This window comes from Poromitra crassiceps (genome assembly GCF_964638095.1).
Source record: "Poromitra crassiceps genome assembly, chromosome: 19".
Classification (NCBI taxonomy): domain Eukaryota; kingdom Metazoa; phylum Chordata; class Actinopteri; order Beryciformes; family Melamphaidae; genus Poromitra; species Poromitra crassiceps.
Genome location: NC_139646.1, coordinates 17,880,193 through 17,905,316, shown reverse-complemented (window position 1 = coordinate 17,905,316; position 25,124 = coordinate 17,880,193). Strand labels below are relative to the sequence as shown.

Below are 25,124 nucleotides of genomic sequence, written 5' to 3'. Positions count from 1 at the left end.
ATCCTAACACCTAGAGCTGCTTTCACTTCTACCGTATTCCCTGGTGTACAAGCGCACACTGTATTTGGCTTAATATGCACGGCTCTCAAAGCTCTGCGGGAGCACATACCGTAATTCCCCTACGCAGTACGCATAGCAATAAGCATCAGACACAAACCAATGAACACACAGAGTCCAGCTACTATTGAGGTGCAGCTAATACAGCATACTGTGTTGTATAAGGAGTGCATGCACATACAGTATGTGCATATTACATATTGTTCTAAGCTATTAAGTTAAGGAGCTCACACCAACGAGCCGTATCTTCCTGTACTCTCCACAAGAGAGATTAGGGAGGCGTATCAACCAGGGAGCTGGAGTTCACATTCATTGACACTGATAATTAATTAGCTCTATAGCGCACGGTGGGACTGTGCAGGGTCTTGGAGCTGTTGTGTTTGTGAGCTCTGCCGTCTCCAGTGTTTGACCTCGTGCACTGCTTATTATTAGTTGAAAGCGTGCACGATATATCAGCGGACATTTGCGGTCATGCTTCTCCATCTGGACGTGAGTCACGTCCGTCTCTTACTGCATTCCCCCGGGCGACGTGCAGAGGAGAGACATTAACGAGGGCAAGGATGGGGAGAGATGACACTTGTCTTCTATCTCTCCTCTGTTAATCTAATCTCTCCTCCTCTCTCCATCCTCTGCCCTTCTCTCCCTCCTCTCTCCATCTCTGCATCTCTCCATCTTTCCTTCTGCTCGACATCCGCCCCCTCCCTGCCTCTCTCTCTCCCTGTCCTTTTGTTCAGGGTCCCGCCCCCCACGCCTTCTTCTTAGACATCAAATTCAAGGACTCTCCGAGGACTTTCCGGGCCCAATTCCCTCAAATTCGAGGAGCCAACGCAGCATAGTTTGAGACATGGATCAAGGTTCATCACTGTTACAACAACACGAAGAGTTTTTACAATGAGGACTAGCAGGCTTTACAGAAGCTCACAGACATCTATTAAAAAGAGGGAGAGGCTTGAACGTTAAACTAAAAAAAATATCAAAAGATGTTCCATTTCTATTCTTGCGCAACATATATAAATTCGAGCCTTTTCAATGACCCATGTCTATTTATGTCTATTTTCAAAAACTTGCATTGCCCTACCTTGACCCCCCCCCCCTTCAAATTCACAAACTTTCAAGGATTTCCAGGACCCTCTGGAACCCTGTTTGTTGCTTTATCATCTCCCCCACCCCTCTCCTCTCTCCCCCCCTCCCCTGCTCCCTGCACACCCCCCCCCCCCTCATCCCAGCAGCCATCCCACTCCTCCTGGTGACCTGCTAAGTGAGATATCAGCTCAGGGTGGCACAAAGGGAAATGTTATTTGGAGGTAATTTGGGCGGGCCGGGCCGGGCTGCGTCTGTCGGTTCCTCCTCAGCGAGCCGGGCCGTCAGTGGAATGAGGTTACGGTGCGCGCCGGGGTAATGAGATGTAGGAGGCGACACAGAACACGGGGAGAGAGGGAGATCAGAAATGCAAAGCGACGATGTGTGCAAACACCAAGACACCGCGCCTAATGGGAAGATGGGAGACACTGATAGAGAGTGGAAGAGAGAGAGAGAGAGAGAGAGAGAGAGTGCCTACGTGCGCCCTGCATAAATTCAGTTGAGTGCATGAACGGCGAAAGCAGAAAATGAGAACGCGAGTGCATCTTAATGAGAGTGTCTATGTCTCAAATGGTATGTGAGTGTGTCCCTTTCAACAGAACGACCCGCAGGCAACTATCTGCTCTGTGACCATCAGCCTGTTATTGTACTGGTGGAGCTCCAGGGACTGAGATGAACACACATGTACAGTACAGTCAACCCCTACTGTAGGTGTGTGTGTGTGTGTGTGTGTGTGTGTGTGTGTGTGTGTGTGTGTGAGAGTGTGTGAGTGTGAGAGAGAGAGAGAGAGAGAGAGGGGGGGGGGAGAGAGGGGGGGGGGGGGAGAGACAGAGAGAGAGAGAGAGAGGGGGGGGGGGGAGGAGAGAGTGTAAATACGTGAAAAGAATAAGGAGAGCAAGGAAATAGGAGCTGTGACAGCTGTGCAGGAACTGTCAGCATTATAGCACTGTGTGTGTGTGTGTGTGTGTGTGTGTGTGTGTGTGTGTGTGTGTGTGTGTGTGTGTGTGTGTGTGTGTGTGTGTGTGTGTGTGTCTCTGTGTGTGTGTGTGTGTGTGTGTGTGTGTCTCTGTGTGTCTCTGTGTGTGTGTCTCTGTGTGTGTGTGAGAATGTGCAGAGTGCCGTGGAGCGTGGAGGCTAGCTTTGCTTAATGAGAGACAGGATGTTTGGTAGATAGTCCCATGGCGCTTTGTGGCACACTAAACCATGACACCATGGCAGTTTCTATGGCACACTGTACCGCGGATAGCAGACTCTGCATAGCTGCCGACATGCGGGCGGCTGTGGAAAAGAGGGAGGTTTTCTCTGGTATCGGCATGCAGGTCCGTCGAAACTCTGTCAGGGATTTGATCCGTTGTTCTGTCGATTTATGCCGCCTTGTGGAAAAACGCTTGCGCTGCCCTCTGGTAAAATACTACCTTATCTGTAAAAAGGGAGACTCGTGGGCACCCACAGAACCCATTACACTCAGATAGCTGCAGGAGAGAGCTCGAGGGACCCCTTTGAAAAGAGTTGTTCCCCTTGGCAAAATGTAGCTTATATTTGGAGTGTTATTTAGCCCGCCTGCGGACAAGCTAGCATAACATGCTTGGTACCAATGGATGCCTTAAGCTTAATTTATACTTATTAGAAAGTGTCGCTCAGCACATGGTCGCAGACGAAAAATAAAGTGTCGCTCATGTTGCTGCATTTATGCTTCTCTCCACGGCGCAACGGTCACGTGACGCTAGAGACAGAGGGAGGCAGAGAACTAGTGCAGTGCAGACAGGCAAGAGAGGGAATGCTGTCAGTGAACCCACGTCGCCGCATATAACGACACACAACCACACAATCACCTCCTCTCTCTCTGGGAAGTTGGTCACGGTGTTCTTTGTGATTTTCACGAAGTCATACATCAAGGACATGCTGATAAAAATACCGGGAGGCGGGGACACGCTCATTAATTTCATTTCAGCGAAAACTAAAACAAGGAAGTCGCGCGTGCCCGTCTATATAGCCAATCAGACTTGCGCGACATTATGTGACGTAGTCAGCGACACTAGACATTTCACCAGGTAGCAGACACTGCTCGCAGACACTTGAAAGTGTCGATTCAAGTCCTCATTTCTGTCGGCGACCATTTCAAAAGTGTCGGCAGACGAAGCATAAATTGGGCTTTAGGTCTTGTAGTTTCATATCATATCAGAAGCTTCACTCTGGCTTTAAGACTGAGCGCTCGCTAGAGTCGCTACAGCCTTTTGATTTGTATCACCATGAACGTGGGAGATTAACATGAGAAATTACAAATCGGGAGCACAGTGGGACAAAGGGTTAAAAAATAGGGAGACCCCCGTGAAAATCGGGAGTGTTGACAGTTATGACTCTGTGTGTGTGTGTGTGTGTGTGTGTGTGTGTGTGTGTGTGTGTGTGTGTGTGTGCGTGTGTGTGCATGCATTCAGAGCAGAGAGGGGCTTATGGCGCGGTGATGAAATAGCCCTTCCACACAGTCAGACTAAACAAGAGGGCGGAAGAGGTCACGACCAAACGAGACTCCCTGCCGGGTCGAGCGTCCCGCGGGAGTTGGGAGGAATTTTCTGGAAGTGCCAAAATATCTGCTTTGCACAGACAGCCTGGTCTGGACTAAAGGCATGTGGGCTGGTACCATGCCTGTGTGGTGCTGCGACCACGGTCTTCAAGGCTCCTAATGTGTGCCTGGAAGTGTGTGTGTGCGCGCGCGCGTGTGTGCGTGTGTGTGTGTGTGTGTGCGCGTTTAGTCCGACACATGCTGATTTTTGTGTCAGATTGAGATGTGAGCACAGAAAACAGCGCCTGCCAAAAGCGTCTCCCAATTATGATGAAATCAAGACCTGCTCCAAACAGACATTTCTAGAATAACGAGTCATGCAGAATGACGTCTGTGTTTGTGCTTTATGAAACGGTAATATAAGTTTGTGTGTGTGTGTGTGTGGGTGTGTGTTTGCGTGTGTGTGTGTGCGTGTGTGTGTGTGTGTGTGTGTGTGTGTGTGTGTGTGCGCGTGTGTGCGCGTGTGTTTGCGTCTGTGTGTGTGTGTGTGTGCGCGTGTGCGCGTGTGCATGCGTGTGTACTGCGCTAACCTTCTCCAGTCCGGGAAGTGGCCAGATCCGAATCGTCCCTGGTTCCGTTCTGTGAGTCCAGGTATGTGGCCGGAACCCAACCTTGTTCCTCTGCTGTACTTACAAACCACCAACCTAGAGAGAGAGGAGAAGACAGAGAGTCATAGACAGAGAAAGAGAGCCAGAAAGAGAGAGAGAGAGAGAGAGAGATGAATATTAGCACTACTAGCCTAGCCTTCATCTGACAGTGAGACAAACCCTGAAGGATGAGGGTGAATAGCATTGTGCTCGTTCCCACATTATGATTTACACCCGACAATGGAAAGTATGCGTCACCCGTTGCGCGCCTCTGAACTGCGCGGCGCAATTGACTGTGACTGTGTGTGTGTGTGAGCCGGCGTCTATGCTAGCTCTAGCATCAATCACGCGTATTAATTGAGTAGGTGCTAACACGTCTTAATGGTATGGGGCTTTCCTTTGTAGCGGCTTGACAGATGGATCTGAGGTGGAGTCATGGTGGGTTGGAAGTTTCACCTACTTGGAAAGCGCTCTTCATGACTAAACCAGACCTGGCGACGACGCTGAGGGAGCGGGACGACACTCGAGTCCGAGGAGTGCTTCTGGAGCTCCGAGTGCCGCATCGATCAACAGAGGTTTAAAAAGCACTTGTTGGGACTATTAGGTGAATCTATTGGGACCTGTCGGTGATTTGAGGAGGTGGTTTTGGGACTGTGCCACCGTTTCTCACTCGCTCTCTCTCTCTCTCAGATTTTTCCCACTTTCTCCTAGGTTGTCGATTACTCATTATGAAATATGTTGTTCTGTCGGTAAGTAAATGTGCTGCTGCCAAGGCTTCCCTGACATCCTTGATCTCAGTGGGCCTACTGTAAATCAGATACATCAAGGCTACATTACAAATAAATAAATAAAATGAGTAGAGGAAGGAAGCTACAGTTGCTGCCATATTTTTTAGATTAGGTTTGCGGCACACTGAGCCCACCCTCCCTTCAATCAGATCCCACGTTCTGAAAATGCATTTAAAAAAAAACAGATTTTAATTGGTTACAACTTTGCTTACTTCACCCTCACCCTGACGTCACTTGGAGAGGAGAGATCATACTTTATTCTAATTGACTAATGAGAAGTTTGTGGTCACATCTACGCCACTCCGTTGTGGTCTCCGTTGCGCTGACTTGACAGAATTACAAAAACACATGTCACTTGTGGGGCGGCGACCAAAACCAACAGAACTTGCGAAAAGCAGGGAGGCGAATCGCCCTCCATCGATCATAGTTTGACATGTAGCGTGTGTCATGTTTCTCGGTCGAGGACGAGGAGGGTGTTTACGAACTTCGGAGGCGCGCCAAGCATTTCCTCTGCGGCGTTTTGCGATCGATGGACGTCCGGACTGTGGCCTCGTAAAGAGTGAGGAGCAGCAAAGCATGATGGACGCCTGGACTGTGGTCTCATAAATAGCAGGGGCAGCAAAGCATGTCATGACTCTTAAAACAGAGAGATGAGGGTTCATTATCTCCTTTGGCTACAATACTGTAGCACACGTAATACCAACAGTGTGTGCCGAGGCCGAGGCCAGGGGTTCTCAGGGGTCCTTGAGGGGTTTCCAGGGGGTCCCCAGCAAAAATGGGGTAATTATTTTCACTATAATTCATCCATCTATAAGTAACACAATGACAGAACAGAACGTATGACTATTCTGGTTATGGGTTTCATACATATTCTGTAATAAAACATCTAAAAGCAACAACCTTAGATGGGGGACCCTGGGACAAAATCGTATCAAATGGGGGTCCGTGGTCTAATTTGTGTCAGTTTAGGGGTCCTTGAGGTGAAAAAGTTAGCGAACCACTGGCCTAGGCAACAGAGCTGAATGATATATCACATCAAAAGACATGGAAGAATGGAAGAATATTTGCAGGGGGAGGAAGAGCTAACTTACACACATTCACGGGGGTTCGGTGCCTTGCTCATGGGCACTTAATAGTAGTTATTGAGGGAGAGGAGAGCGTTGCCCATTCATACTACCCCACACACCCAAGATTTGTCCCTAGCCATCCGAGGGATTCAAACTGGCAACCGTCCCAATTTGGTTACGAGTGTGTGGTCCAGTCAGTGTGAGAGCATGCGAGTGTGAGTGTGAAATGAGTGTTGCAAGACACAGATATAGACAGAAAGGCAGAATCAAAGCCAGGGCAAAAATCCCTGTCCAACAATGAAGTCATCGCACCTCTATTCTAATGTATTTACAGCCATATGGCCCCGCCTTCTAATGTGGTGTGAGAAGCCTTAATGAGTCAAACCATCACACCCTACTTTAGTTCCCGGCAAGACACCAGTCACATTAGCACACGTCGTGAATGATGTGGAAAGTATGCCTGCATCAGAGAGCTGCATCATAGAGCTGCATCAGAGAGCTGCATCATAGAGCTGCATCAGAGAGCTGTATCATAGAGCTGCATCAGAGAGCTGCATCATAGAGCTGTATCATAGAGCTGCATCATAGAGCTGCATCAGAGAGCTGTATCATAGAGCTGCATCAGAGAGCTATATCATAGAGCTGCATCAGAGAGCTGCATCATAGAGCTGTATCATAGAGCTGCATCAGAGAGCTGTATCATAGAGCTGCATCAGAGAGCTGCATCATAGAGCTGTATCATAGAGCTGCATCATAGAGCTGCATCACAGAGCTGTATCATAGAGCGGTATCATAGAGCTATATCATAGAGCTGCATCATAGAGCTGCATCATAGAGCTGCATCATAGAGCATAGAGCTGCATCATAGAGCTGCATCATAGAGCTGTATCATAGAGCTGTATCATAGAGCTGCATCATAGAGCTGCATCATAGAGCTGCATCATAGAGCTGCATCATAGAGCTGTATCAGGGAAAAGAAACAGCAATGGTAAATAGAGGACGTTGTCTTTTCTATAAAACATGTTTCTTTGTATTTCACAGGTAAAATGTGTCTTTATTTTTAAGAACGCGTGCTGCTAAAATGGCGGCAGTACCTAATGTAGTTTCACCGATGGCAAACAGAGAATGCTGTGTAACAACGACACAGACATGCATTACATTATGACTGGGCTGACACTCAGCAGAGCAGAGCCCCCCTGCTGCCCCCTGCATGTGGCCTCAGCTTCACTCATACCCATATAAGCACAGTGAGGCCTGCGCCACCCGGACTATGACAGCAACACGCACACACGCACACGCACGCACTCACGCATACACACACACACACACACGCACGCACACACACACGCACACACACACACACGCACACGCATGCACGCACGCACGCACACACACACACACACACACACACACACACACACACACACACATGGAGTGAAATACTATCTCCATTACGCCTTCTTGTTGTGTTGTCTGGGTCATACCAACCAGTTGCCCTCCCAAATGAGTGAAATAGTGTCTCAATTAAACTGCACCAACCCTCCAAGTACACACACGTACGTCGCACGCACACACACACACACACACACACGCACACGCACACACATAAACATACAAAAACATGCTCACGACCAGCAAGAGAGTTAAGTAGTGTCTCTCTCTCACCCCCCGGCCTCTCTCTCTCTCTCTCAAACACACACACACACACACACACACAAGCCCAGTGAAATAGTGTCTCCATTGGATTTCCCTGCAGCGGGTCCTGTCTAGCAGACAACACAGGAGTTAATTCAACCTGAGGGTCCACAGACACATCATGGGGGTTCTGCACAGTAGCTGCAGTGTAGCCCCTCCCCCCCCCGCAAACTTCCTCAAAGTCACACCAGCTGTCTGCGGATCCTCTGTAGTACCGCCTACCTACCCTCCTCCTACCTACCCTCCTCCTCCTACCTACCACCTTCAGACTCCCGTGCAGACGTTACGCCGCAGGCTGGCTCCTTGATGGGCCCGGGTTCATTTTGAATCTGTCAAGATCAATTTAGGGCCATGTTGGAGTTAATGTCGTGCTGCACGCCTGGACCAGAAGCCCGAGTTGGACTACGGAGGAGGAGGTGCTTTCTCGAGTTGGACTACGGAGGTGGTGGTTTCTCGCGAAATTTGAATTGACACGGCGACAGTTATACTACGCTAATTAAACCTTACACCGTGGCTCCTGGTTTGGAGGAGCCTGATGTTATGAAGAATGGCGCTCACCACAGCGCGAGGACTTGTAAACTCAGGAGGAGTTGTCAAACTTTGAGAAGCAGGGCGAGCGAGCTGTGACCAGAGGCTGCCAATGTGAATATTCACAAACGCGGAGAAAATGTGGTCGGACAGTCAATTAGTCCCTCAATGAATATGATTATACTGTGGTGCCACAGTGGACCTGCTCCATGGCCAGCAGGAGAAGACTGTGCTCGCACAGTGCCCCATGAATTAAACACTCATTACTTTTGCTTCCTTTCACGGTGACCTCACTGCACTAACAGGTGTAAATAAAAGTTTCTAACCAATAAAACCATAAAAAAAAATTAACAACCCCCCCCCCCCCACACACACACACACACACAACTCTCCCGTCCAATGAAATGTCCTTTCTCTCTCTGACTCTATTGGTTTAGACTTTTGAAGGATCCCTCGATGCATTATGTCCCGCCCCAACATGCTGTTTCAACCGAGGGTGGAGTTTAGGCTTGGACAGATGAAGCCAATGTGGAAGTAGGAGGGTCTTTGCAGAGCATGCATGCTCAGAAAATAAGATTTCCTGGCTAAATATAGGTTAAAAAACTGAAGGTTCCCAAATACTCCCAGGTACTTGAACATACACCTATTGCACCGGTTAGGAAATTATGCAAAAGTTTTAACAGTTGGCCTCATTTTTCTTGGTGTTAACCCGGGAACTGTTGAAGGAGCCCAGGGGGCTTCAGACCCTGCGTTGAGAGAGCCACTAATGTAGAACAGCGTGCTAAGTTTAGGGTTGGATTCATTCATACCACGGCAGCGTCTGGTAGAACTTGAGTTCATTGGGGCTCTGGTTGTGAAGGGTCCACCCAGCTATAAGAATAGCCTGGCCCATATGAAAGGCATTAGGGTTTTTTTACAGGCTGATTCATTGCAACTATTCAAAAAGCTATAGGGAGGAGGATTGGATCCACCTGCACGGAGGAGAGCAGCGGCTCTGCAGAAAGATGAGTCCAGGAGCTCTTCCTGTCTTTAGCCCACCTGGCATGCAGGAGGAAAACACACCAATAAATCTGCTGCACTTCTGCAGGTGACTGTCTACCATCAGCAGCAAGTGCAGAGTTCCTCAGTGGCTGTGTGCCTCACCTCAGGGGGAGTGTGGGTGTGTGTGTGTGTGTGTGTGTGCGTGTGTGTGTGTGTGTGTGTGTGTGTGTGTGTGTGTGTGTGTGTGTGTGTGTGTGTGTACGTGTGTACTGTATAGGTGTGTGTTTAGAGAGAGAGCAGGAGACACACACACAGAGGAGGGGGAGAAGGAGAGAGTCCTAATAATAATAATAATCTTTATTTGTATAGCACTTTTTTTTAAAGCAGTTCACGGTCAAATAAAAAGAAACCTCATACCTTAAGTAAAAACAAAAATACGGAATAATATATCAAGGTAAAAATAGAAGGTAAAAATAATATAATAGGAAAGATTACAGCAAAAATAAGTTGAAGGAAGTGATTTAAAAGATGATTCTCAAAGCGCCTCATCGGGGGTTTAAATGTGTTGGACTGGAGTGATGTGTGATTTAATCTGTTTAGACCAGTTAAAATCCTGGCTGCAGCATTTTCAACAGGCGGGAGAAACTTTTTGATTGATGTCAGGATAAAGAGAGTTATAGCCGTCCAAATGTACGGAGATGAAAGCATAAATTACTTTGTCCAGATCACTAAATGATAAAAAAATAAAATAATAATTGCACCATTTTGGAAATGGTTCTCAGCTGAAGGCAGCAAGACTGCACCGCTCTCTATCTGTTCATCAAAGCTCAAGTCTGGATTTAAAAAAATACTTAAAAATGTCTGCAGGCTGGCAGAAATTGGCTACCCTGGGTGACAGCATGCCTCGTTCCTTATTAAACAATCTCTGTGTTATGGGGGCCAAATAAATTGATTTCCAATCTGTTTTCGTTTGGCTGAAAAGAAAAAAGAAAAACCATTCGAGTGACATCCAGCACTTTACATGACTGAGGGAGTCTTTCAGAGTGCTTGAGTCACTGGAGTCCAATGGAGGAAAACGTCGTGTTTTCAGATGGTAGAGCCAAGTGGGAGCATGTACAGGCCAGGAGAATCATCTGCATGAGCATGAACTTCTTCCAGTTGTAAGCACTCATGCAGTATGTGTGCATTCTGTCTGTGCTGTGTGGAGAAACACCAACAAGAACTCTTCACCAGGCTGGCAGATCCTTCTCGGTTCTCCTTCTACTCACGTATGAACAAACAAACAGACACAAAAGCCAAAAACAGAGTGAAGTAGTCTCTCTCTCATACACACACGCACACGCACGCACGCACGCACACCCAAGCCAAGCTTCACGTCTGCACACATGGTAGTGTGAGGCTAGGGTTTGACAGGACCCAGTCCTCTTATAAATCCAGCTCTGGAGAAAGTGGGCACAGTAAAAGCAGATAAATGAGCACCAGAAAGACTGCTGGACCCCCTCAGATATACATATACAGTCTACTGCTACTCCTCTCACAGAGGGTATAACAGACTGCTGGACCCCCTCAGATATACACATACAGTCTTGTAGAAAAGGGCCCATAATGGCCCACCGTCAAGCCTGTTCTTGGGGCAGTCGATGCCCACCAGCCGGCGCGCCACGACGTAATGATGATGACATCATCAACAATGACACCGATGATGTCATAGCATAGAGCTCACCTGTGAGGTCATCGGCAATGTCAGACATAACATCGATGATGTCATAGCTCCCTAGAACGTTGTGACATCACCAATGACGTGATGTCATACACCAAAACGCGGGCATATAAGCCAGGTGTCCTGTGACGCTATGCTTGACTAACCTCATCCAAGAGATTCCAGCTTGATTCACCACATCCGAGAGATCTGCTTGATTCCTCCGAGATTCCTTTTCCTTCATAATGTTTACCTTCACCGCGACCAAACCCGGACCCGAACTGAATCCTGGCCATCTTCCAACCGGCCAGGCCCTGGTGCCTGATTGCCTTACACCCAGTCATCCCAGTGGTATTTCAACCGAGTCCCAGGACCGACAAGTCGGTCCCTACCTCCATCTCCGTGATTCTGATCGATCACAGCCCGTGAGCCTTCATCCACGATCCAGCACACTTCACGAGGCAAGCCCAAACGCTTTGCCTCCAGCAAGCCAACAAGCTTCGCTACAGTCTACTGCTACCCCTCACACAGAGCACAGAGGGTATAACAGACTGCTGGACCTCCTCAGATATACACATACAGTCTACTGCTACTCCTCTCACAGAGGGTATAACAGACTGCTGGATCCCCTCAGATATACACATACAGTCTACTGCTACTCCTCTCACAGAGGGTATAACAGACTGATGGACCTCCTCAGATATACACATCAGTCTACTGCTACTCCTCTCACAGAGGGTATAACAGACTGCTGGATCCCCTCAGATATACACATACAGTCTACTGCTACTCCTCTCACAGAGGGTATAACAGACTGCTGGACCCCCTCAGATATACACATACAGTCTACTGCTACTCCTCTCACAGAGGGTATAACAGACTGCTGGACCCCCTCAGATATACACATACAGTCTACTGCTACTCCTCTCACAGAGGGTATAACAGACTGATGGACCTCCTCAGATATACACATCAGTCTACTGCTACTCCTCTCACAGAGGGTATAACAGACTGCTGGACCCCCTCAGATATACACATCAGTCTACTGCTGTACTCCTCTCACAGAGGGTATAACAGACTGATGGACCTCCTCAGATATACACATACAGTCTACTGCTGTACTCCTCTCACAGAGGCTACAACAGACTGGAGACCGGGGGGGATGGGATAGACTGGAGATGCAGATAGAAGATAGCCTGTTTAAGAGCATCCTGATATTTCATGCCTTCTGGTCCTGCCCTTCATTAACAGGATTCTGGGCCAAAATGTTTGACTGGTACTCTAAGGCCTACAAGACAACCCTACAGCCGGAGGCAGAACTCGCCATCTTCGGCTGCTCGGAGTCCTCACTGAACTTCCCCATAGCTGTGCAACAATCTCTGACACTAGGGACAACTGTCGCCACAACTGTCATTCCTCCTGCAGACTAGCTGTCAGTCATCACTCAAACTAGCTGTCAGTCATCACATGAAAACGCTGTCATTCGTTGTTTGTGGTTGTTCTTCCGTGTGTGATGGGGAAACCGCAAGAATGCCTCTGTGAAATGAGCAACAATTTCTTACAACTTCAGTTTCGGTTGAGTGATTTTGCCTTCAAAATAAAAGCGTGTTTTTTTATTTATTTACAATAGATTAAAGTACCGGTAGTAATCCATGAGACCAACAGAATTAACATCGTAACACTAAGAGGAACATCTAGTTTAATAATCAAAGATTAAACTAGATGTTCCTCTTAGTGTTACTATGTTAATTATCCTCCCACACAGAATTAACATAGTAACACTAAGAGGAACATCTAGTTTAATAGCTAGATACTAACTGATAGCTAGTCTGCAGGCGGAATGACAACGTTTTCATGTAAGACGTGAGGAGTGATGCCTGACAGCTAGTCTGCAGGAGGATCGACAACGTTTTTGTGTGAGACGTGAGGAGTGAGGACTGATGACTGACGAGTGAGGACTGACGAGTGAGGACTGATGACTGACGAGTGACGCCGTATTGTGCGATGACTGACGCGTGAGGAGTGAAACAGTAATGCAGGAAGAATGATAGCATTTTCGTGAGGACTGAAGGTGTTTCAGAGCACACTCGACATGTTTTACTAGGAGACATGACAACTGACAACGCTTAGACTGAGGAACGATGGCCTATACTCTGACGGACGAGGACACCCTAAAATGGTTGCCGTACGGCTGGTATCTCATGGACCCCTTACGGGGGATCCCATCCTACAGTATATACACGTCTCTTGTAAACTCATGGACACTTTGTGCAGCTGTTTGTTTTTGTTTTTGTTTTCTGTTTTCATTTCCTGTGTCTGAGCCTGTTTGTCTTGTATATTGTTCTATATTGTTCTATAAAAAATTTGAAAATAAAATATATATATAAAACAAAAACATCCTGATAACGTGACCTCACATTCTGGTTCGCTCTGCATGTCAGTCTGGGCTTCCAACTGCTCACAGCGATTTCAGTGGGCGGGAGTACTTGCCTTGACAGACAACCCCTTCAGCCAATCAGCGTTGCCAAAGCCAATCCAAATCCACTCGGAAGAACGGTGAAAACGTCTTTTCTGCCGGGAAACTCATCTGGTGCATACTCTTGTTCTTGTTTAATTGTTATTATTGAGTCTATTTTTGCAATAACTGCACTTAGGGCTGTGTAAACTCGACGAACGTTGACGTTACTGCTCGTTGCTTAACGAGCCGCCATACTGTTTTGCCAGTGGCGTCCCTGATTGGTCAATCAGAAATCAGTCCGTTTAAATGTTGTCCTCTAACTTCCAACCCCTATGGGTGAGCAATGAATACAATACTTTCTTGAGAAATGAGTATTATGCTTATATATGTTTCTGATTGTGGAACAGTTCAGCGTGACTTGATTTAAAGCATAAGCACACTCGCACACACAACACAGGAGGTTGAAGCTGTGATCAAAGACCTCCTTAGTTCAGAGCAAAAACACCACTTTTCCTCTGAAACACGGTGAATCACATGTAGGCTACATATACAGGTGTGCATGGCTCACCATGGAAAAACAAGAGTCACACTATAGCCTGGTGGAACGTGTGTGTGTGTGTGTGTGTGTGTGTGTGTGTGTGTGTGTGTGTGAGTGCGAGTGCGTGTGTGTGTGCATGTGCATGTGCGCGTGCGCGTGTGTGTGTGCGTGCGTGTGCGTGTGTGTGTGTGTGTGTGTGTGTGTGCGTGTGTGTGTGTGTGTGCGTGTGCGTGTGTGCGTGCGTGTGCGTGTGTGTGTGTGTGTGCGTGCGTGTGTGTGTGCGCGTGCGTGTGCGTGTGTGCGTGTGTGCGAGTGCGTGTGCGTGTGTGCGTGTGCGTGTGTGTGTCAGGGGGTAGGCAGCAGGGGCAGCTGTGAAAATGAGCCAGCAGCAGTAGAACAGGACACGTACAAGGTGGCTGTCTAATAAGGTGCATACTGGGGAGCCATCTGTACATACAGCAGACTGGAGGGGCGGGGCTAATTGCTTTAACAGGTTGAAGTCCTCACACCTTGTTATTGATGGCTGGGTCCCCTTCTGTGTGTGTGTGTGTGTGTGTGTGTGTGTGTGTGTGTGTGTAGTGTGTGTGTGTGTGTGTGTGTGTGTGTGTGTGTGTGTGTGTGTCTACAGTATGTGTGTGTCACAGAGATGAGTAGAACCCCCCGCCCCCCCCCCCCACGGCTGCATGCGTCGTCGACCTCAAACGGGGGGGCAATAATAACGCGTCGTGTTCGACGGGACGAGAACACGAGGGCTCATTTCCTGCTCGCCGTCGGGACGTTTTATTGTCCAGGTGCTCGGCAGAGTGGAAACCCACCTAAAGCTACCTTTTACCCCACATCTTCACCTTTTACCCCACACCTCCATAGAGCCGCTCTGACGTTTGTGCTAGGGGGGGGAGGGGTGATTTACATCCTCTCGCTAGTTTTTCTGACAGAACCGACCCAATTTGGCTTGTTTTGAAAGATTTATGAGGCGCTGAAGAACTAATGACTAATACACAGAAAGGTTACACAGCAACACCTGCCGCCACCTCACACACCGCACACACACACGCACACACCGCACACACCGCACACACACACACCGCACACACACACACACACATGGACACAAACACACATGCGCGGGCACACACAGATGCACGCACACGCACACACACACACACACATGGACACACAAACGCGCGCGGCGCGCACACACAGATGCCCGCACACACACACACACACACACACACGACAAAATATGAATATGTAGGACAGCGCGAGGGCTGTAATTGGCATTTCTTACAGTGTTGAGCTGTAATTGGAGTTGTGACTACACCATGCCTAGGCAGACAGTAATTGCCGGCTTTCTCCCTGCGAGGGTGTGTGTGTGTGTGTGTGTGTGTGTGTGTGTGTGTGTGTGTGTGTGTGTGTGTGTGTGTGTGCGTGTGTGTGTGTGTGTGTGTGCGGTGTGTGTGTGTGTGTGTGGGGGGTCACACTAAACTATAGTGGTACAGCGACTGAGCAAAAGCACACTTATCAGGGGCTGTCACAGTCACAGGCCTGGGCCCAGAGGGAGAGGCTCGTGGTGGGTGGAAGACGCATGAGCTGATGTGGGATATGAATAATAAGGTGATGTGGGATATGCATGGATATGAATAATAAGGTTAAAAATTATATATACAGGCAAGACAGTTAGAGGGCGAGAGAGAGAGCAAGGCAGAGAGGGAGAGAAACACAGATTAAAGCAGCTACAGTAGCTACGAGGAACTTTCTTTTTGTGTTGATTTTAGCGACCCCTGTGGACACATGGAGAACTCCTGTTCTAAGATCGGGCGGCACACGTTTTCCTGTTCAGTGTTTTATCACATGTAGCACAACAATGTTATTCATCTATTAAAATGCCCGTGTCACATGTGATCAGATTTATATCGGTAAAACTACACGCATGCTGAAACAAAGGCTCAGCGAGCACAAGAGCTCAATCGGACGCAGTGATGGTAATTATCCTGTTGCCCGTCATTTCAATGACTGTTCACATCCTGTCTCTCCTCTCTACGATTCCAGGGCATTGAACACGTTGAACTGCCAAGAGGGGGAGATATGGAAAGACAGATCTGCCAAAGGGAGGGATTGACACTTTAGATACACATCACTCAGCCTACAGGTGATTGGATGGTTCATCATCCAATCACCTGCCTTTTTTTAAAGTGCCTGCCCTTTGAAACCGTTTTCCAACGACTCATTCCCAGATGGTTATGTGAAAACAATCGATCTGGCAGCGTCAGGTTTTGATTCACCGGCCAGGACACAAATGAGTCTCGCTGTGCCCGACCCGCGTACAGGCATTAACCATTGATACCTGATGCAGCATTTGTGTGTGTATCCCTTTAAGACCGCGAACCGCGTTAACGCGGTTCGCGGTCTTAAAGGGATACATTTGATGATGACAGTAGGTAAGATGTGAGGGATCAGTATTGAATTCTTTGGACTGTTTCACGACCAGTGAAAAGTTCCTCGTAGCTGCTTTAAACAGAGAGGGGGTGGGGGGGGGGGGCATTCAGGAGAAAAGACAGAAGAAGACAAAGGAGGGCGAGCCAGCAGATGTTTGGCTGGAGCTTCAAAGCTGCAGTCCACACACACGTTCCCCCGTCCAAAAACAACACCAAACACTTCCCTGTCCCCCTCTCATTCTGGGGAGTGTCAGACGGCTTCGACAACGACGCCTGTTACAAACGTGCCGTCTGGGGGGGGTGGGGGGGGGGGGGGCGAGACCCACGAGGTGACTGTGATTCTGGTTTCCTCCTCTCCACTTCTAATTAGGAGCAGATCTTGTGGAGAGCAGCGAGCCTGGCGGGGAGGAGGACGCACTGCTGCTTCTCAGGGCAGCGTATTGAATTGCTCGCTTGCCTTTCTGCCGAGTCAGCAGAAGAGGAGATACGTACAAGAGAGAAGGCGCTTAAAAATAGCAGCACAACAATTGTGACTGTGGAGAACCAGCTGTGAAACCGGCTACAGCACCATCTTCAGCCTCGTTGATGAAACGTGACTGACCCAGATTGTATGGCATAATGTTATTCCATATAAAGCAAATGCCATCTATTAAAAAAAAAAAAAACAGTCCATTGGATCAATTTAGTAGATGTGCCGCACGTGATTAAATGTGTTAGCAACGTGACTGCTCAACCACATTTCCAAACCGGGAAGCAGACAAAAACCCCTGCAAGGACAACAGATGACTCGCCCTAAACGGGTCTTTTTCTTACCCCCTTTGGAGCTTTGAAATATGACGTATCTAATTGGCAATGTACACCCGTGTCAAATGGCCGTGTCAAAAAGGCCTTAACGGACACTTCAAAGCCCCGTCTCACAGTTCAAACTGGGGCAAGACTGAGGCCACCCCCCCCCCCCCCCGACCCCCTTTCATGCGCTTTCTTCCTCGAAAGTCACAGCCAATTTCAAGGCCCTGCTCTTTATTGACACTGTGTAACATGACAGAGGATGGAGGCGCTGCATCCCGGGACCAGGGTCGCGTTACCTGGTTGAAGTTTTCATAAAAGGCTGGGGTCTGGTTACCGGGGGTGGGTTTACATGTGTAAGGGGATAGCCGGCCGAGGGGCTTTCATTAACCCATGTTGACTAAACATCACGTTCTGCAGGGTCACGCTAAGCCCACGCATTGATCTTCCATATGGTGTGTGTGTGTGTGTGTGAGAGAGTGTGTGTGTGCTTACATACTCTCTACACTCTCAAGTTACTTAGGAAATGTAATTAGTTACTTATTACTCCTTTAAAAAGTAATAAGATGACTTTGCTTATTAGTTGGTATCAAAAGTAATTAGTTATGTTACTCATTACTTTACTAATACTTTTGCTTCCAAAAAAGTGATGTACTCCTTTTAGAACTGAATCCACTTTATTGGAACAATAAAGTCAACAATCAGCCAAATGTATTTGCAATTTATTTATTTGCCTAGGACAAAAAACGAATCGAGTTCTGGCAATGCAGTAGTAGCCAGCATAGCCAGACCTACAGTATCTGAATACTTCGCTTTAGCGCAGCGCCAGCGCTGGAGGATGTAATGTAGCAACTTGATTAGTAACTGTAATATAATTACTGTTTGCAAATTGTAATCCCTTACATGACTACATGTGTCAGAGTCCCAAACACAAGCCACCCACCAGCAAAGAGGGCAAACCCAGATGGGAAGCAGACAGCAATCTGTCAGGTTTCCGCCAGTATTTGTGCGGATCTCTTTGCTATGCAAATTTAAACATGCTGTTCTGCTCTTTACCCCCTTAAGGTGGCACTGTGGCCGGCTCGTCCCGTGTGAGCCGCAGATTGTCTGAGCTGAAGCAGGATAGCATTTTCACGGCCCGAGGGTGAAGTTAGCTACGTGGCTAAGCTGAGGTGTTGTGAGAGTGGTGCATAGCATGATAGCTTATCTCTTGGCTCACACATACCACCCTGATTGATACTGGCTGTCTGTTTTGCAGCCTGGAGGCCATGCTGCTAACGCCTGCCTACAGCCTCCCGTGTGAACTCGCTCCAAAACAGCTTTCTCTCATCCAGAACATCCTTTAAGCTAGCTAGCCCTTAGTGCACCTTGATGAAAGACAGACGTCTGACAGCCTGGGTGAGGGTATGTCACACTAGTTTTCCTCATGCAAAAAGCCCTTTACACCTCCCCAAGACTATTAAAGGTCAAATGTACCTTTAAAGGTAAAATTTACCTTAAATGAATAGTAATAATAATAACTAATAGTAAGTAATAAAAGTAATAATATCAACCAATTTAATAATTTCGGATTAACATTTTTGGCCTTGGGCAGTCAAAACAATATTTCATAATGCAATTCTCAAGACACAGTTTCCTCCCAAAGCATAAAATGATAAGAAAGATGTCTGATTGTTATAATTCCTAGCCTGGACTTGCTCCATTAGGCTATAACAGTGAATGGGAGGCTGACTTTGTGGGCTCATAGTGTTGAGTGAGCTTTTATAACCTATAAAATAAACTAAAATAAAATAAAATAAAATAAAATAAATAAATAAATAAATAAATAAAATCTTTCTTTTTTTTACCAAACATGTCAACACATGCCACGTCATCCACATCATATATATCATCCACTTGAACGAATGACATTACTCACTGATGACATCACAATTCCTCGAGTTACATCACTGTTGACATCACAATTGCTTGAGATACATCAATGACATGTGCGGTGACATTAAATATGCACCCTTTTTTGTAGGCTTTCAAACACAAACAGGCTTGACATAAAATTTATGTCAAGATTAGATGTCAAGAGATAACAGAGAAACGATGATCAAAACAGTCATTCCTCAATTTATGAATTTACTGGGGACTCTGAACCCCCCCAAGGACCCTTGGTGGTCCCCCAGACCCCACGTTGCGAACCACTGACCTAATGCAGTGTGAAGTTTTGACACTAAATTTGAGCTCAGGGCTTTCTTATAAATCTCATCTGCACATGGAAAAGCCTCAAGCCAGACCAAGCAAAGCACTAAGGACAAATCTCTGGAAAGAAGTTATGGGTTAGACTGAGTGCTGCCAGCCTAACCAGATCCCCTGGGCACTGGGTGTGGTAGAAAAAGGTTCCCAAAAGTCCTGGCAATGACTCTCCCTGAAACAGCATTTTACCTGCTGACAACCGACGGTGCGTGACTGGGAGATTTCCTTAACTTAACTCCAGCAATTTATAATGGCGGTCTAAAAGACATTTAGTAACGTTTATCATCTTCCAAAATTGGGGATTAGCCTAACAATCTGGCAACCCGGGCGAGAGATTGTACACTATATGTGAGGTGTATGTTGAGGTCCACAGAGAAGGAAGTAAATCTGTCTAATCTCTTTAAATCAACTGTGACACAATGCCCCTAAAACTTGGCAACAAGGAAGGCCGAGATATTTGGGCAAATGGCTTCTCCGGCTGGCTCTGTGGGCTGGGCGGCACACTAACCCAAAGGATCCTGTTTGCAGTTTAGCGTCAAGGTCCTCCTGGCAGATCCATTAGGCTCGGGTGATGAAACGGGGAAAAAATACCTTTTTTTTTTCATATTCCCCCCATCTGACTGCGGCCACAGAATGGAAGGCTAGTCGCTTACATTCACCGTTCACTTTCTGAAATGATATCAGAAATTGAGCGATAAAAGCTCTGCAGAATCGCTGCTCATGAGGTCATGTGCTCTGCGGCGGTGCAGTGAGGGGGTTCCAGGGGGTCCCCTGCAAATCCATGGAATTGTTCAACTTCACCATTATTTCATTTACAAGAAGAAGTTAACTCAATGAGCGAATGTAGACGAATGACTGTTTTGATTTCTCTACAGATACTGTAGTCATGGAATTCTGGACAAAATCAGGACTCAGGTGGCTCAGTGGTTAACACTGTTGCCTCACAGCAAGAAGGTCCCGGGTTCGAACCCCGGTCCGTCCCAGGTCCTTTCTGTGTGGAGTTTGCATGTTCTCCCCGTGTCGGTTTTCTCCGGGTGCTCCGGTTTCCTCCCACCATCAAGAAAGACATGTATGTTGGGGTTAATACTCCTGTCAGTGCCCCTGAGCAAGGTACTGGCAAAAGAACTGGAGTTGGTCCCCGGGCGCTGCACAGTGGCTGCCCACTGCTCCTAGCTCTAGGAAGGTTCCTAGTAGAGGATGGGTCAAATGCAGAGGACGAATTTCCCAAAGGGGATAAATAAAGGATAACTTAACTTAATAGATAGCAATACAAACATTCTTAGATTTGGGTCAGACAGACAAATTTTCTTCAAATTAGAGTCCTTGATGTATGTATATACAATATATATATACACACACTGTATATATAAAAGAATGGGAATCACTGCACTACAGACATCCACATCATCAATGGGAGATACAAAATTCAAGTCACCCATATTGTCATGTAAAAACCAGGAGAAACAGTTTTCCATGTGCAGCTATTACTTTCAGCGCTCACTCGCATGATACAGCCTAGCAGACATCAGTCAAATGGTATTTGCAAATCATTCTTAGCCATTTCGTTGTACTGCTGCATCACACATGGTTGTTTACCACAGTGATTCCCAACCAGGGGTACGAGTACCCCTAGGGGTACTTGAGCAGCTTGCAGGGGGTACTTGGAAAGATTGGGGGTTACAATTTATTTCCAAAATGATTGTCACACCTAGGTCTTAGGTGAAGGTAGTGTGGACCATTGACACTGAATTATAAACCATGAGTAGGAAGGATGGCACGCACACAGTCGGACAAGGTGCAGGATATTTATTTTTCCCAACATCCAAAAGTGACAAGAGACAGAGGCAAACACCGTGTTGCCTGTGGATGACAAAAACAATTAGTTTCCCATATAAACAAAGTGTACAATGACAAGTTCAACACATATGACAAGTTTAACAATCAATCCAAATGACAAAAGGAAAAACATGAAAGTCACCTTTAAAGCAGGGTGTTTGAGCTCCTCTCAGCAACGCAGCAGGACAGAAAGAATTAGGGCAAGTGCTGAAACCTCTTTTATACACCTTAACTCCGCCCATTACTCCACCCACATGGGATAATCCATAATATAGCATTTCAAATATATAACTTTTTATCTGCCTTTTCTTAGGCCATCGCCTCCTCTAAACAACATGATTAAGAAATGTTCACAATTACTATAAAAGTAATGTTCAGTGTCCCTTTTGACTGTTTTAATGCCGTTTACCAGCTTCCAGCTTGGTTTGGTCCATTTTGAGCTCCAGTGTTCAGGTGAAACAGGTTGGGCAATCAAGCCACTTTCAGGCCTCCAGGAAAAACAACAGGGAGAGGATTAGTGAATATCTTGATTCGTTATGTTATAGTTAAAACGAAGGCAGAAAACATCAGACATCGAGTGTGCACCCCCGATGAGACTGTATTTTAGTGATCATGTGGGTGCACAGGATCACATTACCTTCCTCCTCTCCAGCGACAGCCATCTCTGGAAGACGGGACAGGTAATCTGCCAACAGATTTGCTTTTCCAGCTTTATGTCGGATTTGGAAGCTGTAGGGCTGGAGTGCCAGATACCACCTCGTCACTCGTGAGTTCTTGTCCCTCATGGAGTTGATCCAGGTCAAAGCCCTATGATCGGTTTCAAGGTCAAAGGTCCTTCCTAGAAGGTAATAGCGAAGGCTATCCAATGTCCACTTTATGGCCAGGCATTCCTTTTCGATAGCTGAATACCTGGTCTCTCTTGGATGTAATTTGCGGCTCAAGTACAGAACTGGCCGTTCCTCACCCTCCTTTCCTTGGGCTAGGACGGCTCCAAGGCCCACGCCAGAGGCATCAACCTGAACAAGGAAACGCTGAGTGAAGTCAGGACTTTGTAGAACAGGAGAGGAACATAGAAGCGTTTTGATGCGGAGGAATGCTTCCCCACACTCTGCTGTCCATTTCACTGGGTTAGAAGCTTTTGTGGTCAAGTGGACAAGAGGTGCAGCAATGGATGAGAAATGAGGTATGAATCTCCTATACCATCCAGCAAGTCCCAAGAAGGATCGCACCTGCTTCTTGGTTCGAGGTCTGGGAGTGTCTCTGATGGCCTTTACCTTGTCGACTTGAGGTCGAATTTCTCCATTTCCAAGGTGGTATCCCAGATATTGAACCTCCCTTTGAGCCCAGTTACATTTCTGTGTGTTGAGTGTGAGACCTGCAGAATGAATCCTGCCAAGCACTTGTCTCAAGTGGGACAGATGGTCTTCCCATGAAGTGCTAAAGACCACCACATCGTCAAGATAGGCAGCACTGAACTGCTCACATCCCTGCAGAACTCGATCCATCATTTGCTGGAAAGTGGCAGGTGCTCCATGAAGTCCAAAAGGCATTACAGTATATTGATAGAGACCTTTAGGGGTGCGGAAAGCAGTGTACTCTCTGGATTCCTTCTCCAGCGGCACTTGCCAGTATCCCTTGCAGAGGTCCATTGTGGTGATGTACACAGCTCGGCCTAGTCGTTCAAGGAGATCGTCAATACGTGGCATAGGGTAAGCATCAAACTTTGAGACTGCATTCAACCTCCTCTGATCATTACAGATTCTGAGTGATCCATCCTTTTTCGGAACAAGGACAATGGGACTACACCAGTCGCTGTTTGATGGTCCGATGACTCCAAGGTCCAGCATAGTTTGGATCTCCTGGTTGAGAGGGCCTACCAGTCTTTCTGGCACCCTGTATGGTCGCTGACGGACAGGGGTAGGATCCTTCAAGCGAACCACATGCTCTGTGAGGTGAGTCTTTCCTGGTTTCCCACTAAATAATATTGGGTAGTCTTCACACACCTGAGAAAGTTCAAGAGCCTGCTGTCCAGGCAAGTGACTGAGATCAGTCTGTTGGATGGTAGTGAGCATGGCTAGATCTGTGTCCTCTACATCATCTTCTGTCTTCACCTCTCGTGTCCACATCACACTCCCCCTCAAGATACATGCGTTTGAGGTTTGTGCCGTCCTTCCCTTGGCAATGTCCGCCTCCTCTTGAGTACACTTTCTCTCCTTCCACTCTTTAAGGAGATTGACATGGTACACTTGAGGCCTTTCCTTTATCCGGATGAGAAACCTCATAAGTCACAGGACCCACTTGTCGGGTTATGGAGTACGGGCCCTGCCACTGGGCTAAGAGTTTGTTGCTTGTAGTGGGGAGCATTAGTAACACTTTTTGACCTGGTTGAAATTCCCTCTTTCGTGCCTTCTGGTCATACCAGGTCTTTTGTTTCACTTGGCATTTTGTCAGATTGTGTCTAGCCTCAGCTCTGTACTGCTCCAGATGATCTCGCATCTGCAGTACATATGAAAGGACACTTTGAGATGAAGGTGGTTTGGACTCCCATGACTTCTTCAAGAGGTCCAGAGGGCCTTGAACAGGGAACCCGTAAAGCAGTTCGAAAGGAGAGAACCCTGTAGAGGCTTGTGGTACCTCTCGATATGCAAAAAGAACAAAAGGGAGCCACTTATCCCAGTCTCTTCCAGTGTCAGCCACAAACTTTCTGAGCATTGACTTCAGTGTTTGGTTAAATCGCTCAACCAACCCATCAGTTTGTGGATGATATGGGGTTGTACGGATGCCAGTGATGCCAAGCTGTTTGTGAAGCTGCTTCATAAGCTGTGAGTTGAAGTTGGTACCCTGGTCAGTTATGATTTCATCCGGGATTCCAACCCGGGAAAACAGCTGGATAAGAGCTATGACTGGAAGATGCTGAACAAAGCTTCTCAACTTCTTGTTGGCGAATCTGACGAATGAGGTCATACAAGATGGGGAGATCTCTTCCCAGGATCATATCATGGGGTAAATTCTCAAGAACTCCCACTCTGAGCAAGAAAGCATGATCATTAATATTAACTGTCACATCAGCCACTGGATATTCTTTATGATCACCATGCACACACTGGATAGCTGTAACATGACTATAGTCAAGGCTGCCCAGAGGCACAAAGTCACGATTGATAAGAGACATGAAACTCCCTGTGTCCAGCAGAGCCCTAACATGTTGACCATTGGCAGTAGCAGATGTGAAGACTGACTCATCATTTAGCTCTGGCTTGGATGCCAGTCCTGCATCTTGGACTTGAGGACGAGGCACATGACAGAGGCTGGAAAGTTTGGACCGTTTCAAAAGGACAACCTGAGGCCCGATGACCTGGCTGCTGACAGTGAAAACAAAGTTCATTAGATGCAGTACCTTTTGCTGGCCTGACAGGACCGCCTTGCTTGTGATCAGCTGCTCTGAATGGTGGATGGTCATTTCTTCCCCACAGAGATCTTGGACTCAGTGTCCGTGGCGGTTTCATTCCCTTGCGGGCATTCAAGTACTGGCCTGCTAGCTTAGCTGCTGTAAGCCCATCTTCTGGCTCATGTTCCTTCACCCAGGTTTTCATTTCTGCTGGGAACATACGAAGCAGTTGTTCAAGAATGACTACCTCAGCGATTTCTTCTTTGGACCGCTGCTCAGGTTTCATCCACCTCCTATAGAGGCCCTTGAGTCTGTCATAGCTCTCTCTAGGAGACTCACCATATGGTATTTGCAGTGACCGGAACTGAAGTCGATAGGTCTCAGGGGAAATGTCAAA

General features: G+C 47.3%; 1 protein-coding gene across 1 annotated transcript in view; it reads right to left on the bottom strand.

The window, feature by feature from the left end:
- The window catches only part of sh3pxd2aa (SH3 and PX domains 2Aa), a gene marked incomplete at its 3' end in the record, with an annotated part of 91,879 nt that overhangs the window by 21,280 nt on the left and 45,475 nt on the right, over positions 1-25,124 (bottom strand). Inside the window, exon 5 of the mRNA XM_083656271.1 lies at positions 4,228-4,341. Within this exon, the coding sequence (XP_083512397.1) occupies positions 4,228-4,341 (114 nt within the window). The remainder of the gene's footprint in view (positions 1-4,227; positions 4,342-25,124) is intronic.